This window comes from Myxocyprinus asiaticus, chromosome 36 (assembly GCF_019703515.2).
Source record: "Myxocyprinus asiaticus isolate MX2 ecotype Aquarium Trade chromosome 36, UBuf_Myxa_2, whole genome shotgun sequence".
Classification (NCBI taxonomy): domain Eukaryota; kingdom Metazoa; phylum Chordata; class Actinopteri; order Cypriniformes; family Catostomidae; genus Myxocyprinus; species Myxocyprinus asiaticus.
The window spans coordinates 16,134,460-16,139,146 of NC_059379.1; the positions used below are offsets into that span (position 1 = coordinate 16,134,460).

The following is a 4,687-nucleotide window of genomic DNA, read 5'->3' on the forward strand; positions in this document are numbered from 1 at the left end:
AGGCGCAGTGCCCTGTACTTTGTGCTAAGGATTTTGAGCTCAAAACATCACCGTAGTCACCTGCTACACTCTTCTGTTGTGATGGTTTCCAGGAATGTGCCTGATTCACTGACAGAGTACAATGCATTGAGGAACAGTGTTCAAATACATGAATATGCATAGGAGCACTATTTGAGTTTAGCCCTATCCAACAAATGTCACAATATGGATCGTTTACATGATCATGAGCTTGGAAGGAATTTCAGCTCAAGAGAATCTGGGAATACGCATCCAAGATTCAGTTCTTGATGCTTTAGCAGACAAGCGGCTGAATGGACTACAGATGAGAATTGCTCCCTACAGACTGGCTAGGTTAACCGACTGATCTCAGTTCAGGACACTCTGGGCTGTCAATAAAGGGTTAAAATTTTGATGCATCGACTCACAGTGGAGTTTGTCTTTGAGAGTGCAAACAAAACTAAATCTGGTAAGATACCTCATTAAGTTTTTACACTGAAACCTGTTTGAGTCAAAAAACTAGTGTCTCTAGTTTCATCCCATATGCCATTTTTTTTTTAAATGTCATCGATTTATCGCGAAACAGCCTGCTGTTAAACATAATAACACAGACGAGGACTATAGAGCTATTTTTCCCTTAGAAATCCTATATTCACTGGGCATTATCACATTGAGAATCAATGAGTTCATTCAAAAGTTAAAAATGTTGCTTTCAGAGGCTGTATACAGAGTTAGAATGAAAATAAGGTGCAATTCAAACTGTTCTGAGATCAGTGCAGACAGACAGCAAATCGGAGGTTAAGTCATTAAATAAATAGGGAGCAAGGGAGCATCCTATAGCTTTCCTTACAGCTTAACCTACAGCTAATTCACTCCTAACATCTGGTCAAAAGTTCAGCTTCAGGCTGCAGATGATGTATGGACCACACAACATGTTTGGCAGACATGGGACAATGGTAATCAGTACATAGATTCAGAATTTATAATGCTAAATTTTATTTTAATATGGTTGACAGTGATTGGATGATGCTGGCCATTACTTGCATCAGAATTAATTATACTAATTTCTGATTGCTAAAATGCATCAGCACTGGCTATCACTTGTTTGTTTGACTGTGCAAAGAGAGAACATTTAGATTTTTTTTTTTTTTTGCCAAAGTAGAAAAAACATTGTGAGAAAAGTCAAATCAATTCAAATTATTTTTATTTTTATTTGAGCTTTTCCCAATACACACTGTTCCAAAGCAGCTTTACAGAAAATCAGCTGTAATGTCTGTAACGTCTAAAAACATGAATAACCAACACCCCTGGAAACATTAAAAAAAAAAAAAAAGAAAAAAAAAAAAGAAAAATTGTTTATCAAAAAGACTTAAGCTTGCTATTATTTACAATTTTAGAACTTAGTCCCGCTGTCCCCATAAGGACAACAATTTTTAGAAAAGTGATTTGCTCTTCAAAAAAATAAATACCAAAAAATTGGATGGTAATTAGGGGCTACTACTTACAAATCAAAAAGGGAAATACACACAGCAGTCATGCTCAGGTCTCAGGAGGTCAAACCCTCCAAAAATTGGCCCCATTTACTTCCATTGTAAGTGACTCATAACCTAGATTTTTGCTTTGTTTTAAAGAAAAGTAGGGGTGTGTCGATTTTTATTTATTTTTTATTGGTTATTAACATAATGCCACAAATGATTATATTGCTTCATTTTTATATTTTAGGGAGGGAGTCCTCGCAAAGGGATCATCATATTTGGGGGTCCTTGGCATCAAAAAGTTTGAAAAACCCTGTTATAGACCAAACAAACCACATGATAGATTTAAGTGTAGCTTCATTTTCTGGTATTTACTTTATTATTATTATTATTATTATTATATTAAAAGCAACCTCAAACCAGATTGCTGTCTTCCTGTAATCTTTTTCTTACCTTGAAGCAACATTGCGAAAGGGGATGCAATGATTTCTGACAATTCTCAAGTTATTTAATACAACCATTGACATCCACTTGTTTTTCCACTGTTAAGCACTCTAAGGCCTTTAACAGCATGTTAATAAATGTCTTCTCTCAGTCAGCCTAATAAAGCTGATACAAATTTTATTATACCCATCTGTAAAGGCAACCATTACCTTGATAAATTTGTCAGTCCTAAACTGTTGCTTGTATGCCTGAACAAGCAAGCATTTTTTATTTTTTTTTTCATTTGATATCTTCAAAGTCACCTTAAGGACATGACATTGTTACAGTGATAGCCTACATGCCTATATATATATATATATATATATATATATATATATATATATATATATATACAAATTAAAGCAACTTTGCAAAACAGCCTATGTGAATGAGTGGGTTGTTTTGTGAATGGAGTGGAGAATATGGCTGGATCGTGGATGTTCCATTCAAACATTTACCTTAACATGAACGGATTAAGGCTTCCCCCACCACATCACTACACCTTTAACTGCGCCATGACAAGCGTCTCCGAGTTGAACTCAAACTGATTACTGGATGACGCAGACTTTCCCCAAGAGTACAAACTCGGTGGGCGCTTTTTAAAAGATGACGTGTAGCGGTAAAAACTCTTGTGACGGTTTTTAAGATACTCCCGATAGTTCTTGGTGAGGAGTGTGTACAGTAAAGGGTTGATGCAGCTGTTGCTGTAGGTCAGACTCGACACGAGGTAATTGATGCTCGTGTGCGTGTGAGACGCGAGACGGAAGGGCTTGTGATACAGCGGCACCAGCTGCCATATCCAGAAGGGTAGAAAGCACGCCCAGAACACAAGCACGATGGTGAAAATCATAATGAGAACTTTCTGCTTTGGCGAGCGCTTACTGCCTTTATTAATGGATGTCCTTTGGGACTCCAGGTAAGTCCTTGCTAGTCTGGTGTACAGGTAACCAATGACTAGCCCTGGCGCCATTATGCTCGTGCAAAACAGGACGGTCAGGTAAATTTTATATGCCTGTGGTGCCCAGGTGGGCGCGCACATCCTTTTCACCCCTCCGTCTGCGGCTTTTTTAGTAGTCTGATTAACCATGATGGTCATGGGAAGAGTTAGTACGAGAGATAAAATCCAGACGCAGCACGCCATGGCTTTTCGGTAGCTCTTGGAGCGTTTCACAGTATCTAATGGTTTAGTCACTGCCAGGTAGCGCTCCATACACATCACAGTCAGAGTAAAGATACTCGCGTGCATAGTTAACAGGTCCAGACTTAACAAGATCTTGCAGCCCACATCCCCGAAGAACCAGTCCTTCAGAAAGTACGTGCACACCACGAACGGGATGGTAGAGAGGTAGAGGAGATCCGCGAGCGCCAGGTTAATGATGGAGATGTACATCGAAGTGGCGAACCGTATGGAATGGCACATGACCACCAGCGTATAGACATTTCCCGTAACCCCGACGATGTAAACCACCGACAGCAATGTCCCGAATGTCGTCGTTATCACAAGCTCGTCCACGGAACCGGAGTTGCTGTTACGGGACGGACCGTTGAAATCGCCCGACTTGTTGAAATTCATTGCGCTCCCGGTGAATGTAAAGCTCTGCGCGCGCGGTAACTTTACGCCAGGTGCGCGAGACCCAGACACTGTTTTGATATTTGTCAGATGTGTCTGAGAGCGTATACTGTGTCCGCAGCGCCTGACGTCAAACCGATGCTCTGCACTTGTCTTTTCTCCACAAAATAATTCAAAGAAAGTTGTGACCAAACACCTCAGCGACATAAAGTGCTTAATAGCCAAGATTTTAAATGATGTTTAATCTGCGATACGTCGAATAGACCCTGAACATTTGAGGGAACAAAAATCTGGCAAATATTTTTTATATATTGAAATTAATAAAGAGATTCTTTTTTATACGCATTAAAGTCATATTCAATTGTTTTGTTAACATTTTATTTAATTCATTTATTTCATTCATTTGTTTACTCACTGGCTGAGCAGGTTTCGAATGGTGTAAAATCAAATCTATATTGTCAATGAAATGTTTTCTTATGGTGTGAATAATAGGCTATATTTAGAAACCACCTTTTTCCCCCTCTCTGCTTTGGTGTGCGACAAATACCAGCAACCCAATTACCACGGTGCTTTTCACATTGGCTCATTTCCACAGATCTGCACTGTTCTCATGAACCTTGTGAATAAATCTGATTGGTTTAATCTCCCTTGCATTTGCGTTGTAACGTAAAGGCATCACTAATCAGCTCTCCACATTTAGCATATTTCATACTTTGCTGTTTTATTACGTCTTGGAGGCTTATACGATTTATATACATATTATATATTATATATATATTACATATTTAATGTTCATAAACGTCCTGAAAGCTTATTTATATAGAAACAGTAACGCTTTACAATAAGGTTGCATTCATTAACATTAGTTAAATATTAGTTAACATGAACTAACAATGATTTTTGCATCTTGGTTAATGTTAATTTCTAAATATACATTTATTTGCATGCTTTAAAATTTGTGTTAACATAAATGAACATGAGCTAACATGAACAATTAATTTTAGTATTTTGATAAATTAACTTTAACCAATTTAAAAAATGTTGTAAAAATTGTTCATTGTCCAATTATAGTTAATGATAAGAGATGCATTATTAATTGTTAACAAACAGAACTTTATTGTAAAGTGTTTGCACAATATTTAATGTTCATACTGTATATGCA

The 4,687-nt window shown here is 37.6% G+C and overlaps 1 protein-coding gene across 1 annotated transcript; it reads right to left on the reverse strand.

The window, feature by feature from the left end:
- Positions 1-2,374: 2,374 nt before the first annotated feature.
- On the reverse strand, positions 2,375-4,069 carry LOC127426993 (urotensin-2 receptor-like). The gene has a single exon (XM_051674269.1). The coding sequence runs from the start codon at positions 3,730-3,732 to the stop codon at positions 2,452-2,454; it is 1,281 nt and encodes a 426-aa protein (XP_051530229.1). The 5' UTR covers positions 3,733-4,069; the 3' UTR covers positions 2,375-2,451.
- Between the last annotated feature and the right edge of the window lie 618 nt (positions 4,070-4,687).

Coding starts and splice junctions, on each gene's coding strand:
- LOC127426993 (XM_051674269.1), bottom strand. CDS start 3,732: ATGTCGCTGAGGTGTTTGGTCACAACTTTCTTTGAATTATTTTGTGGA.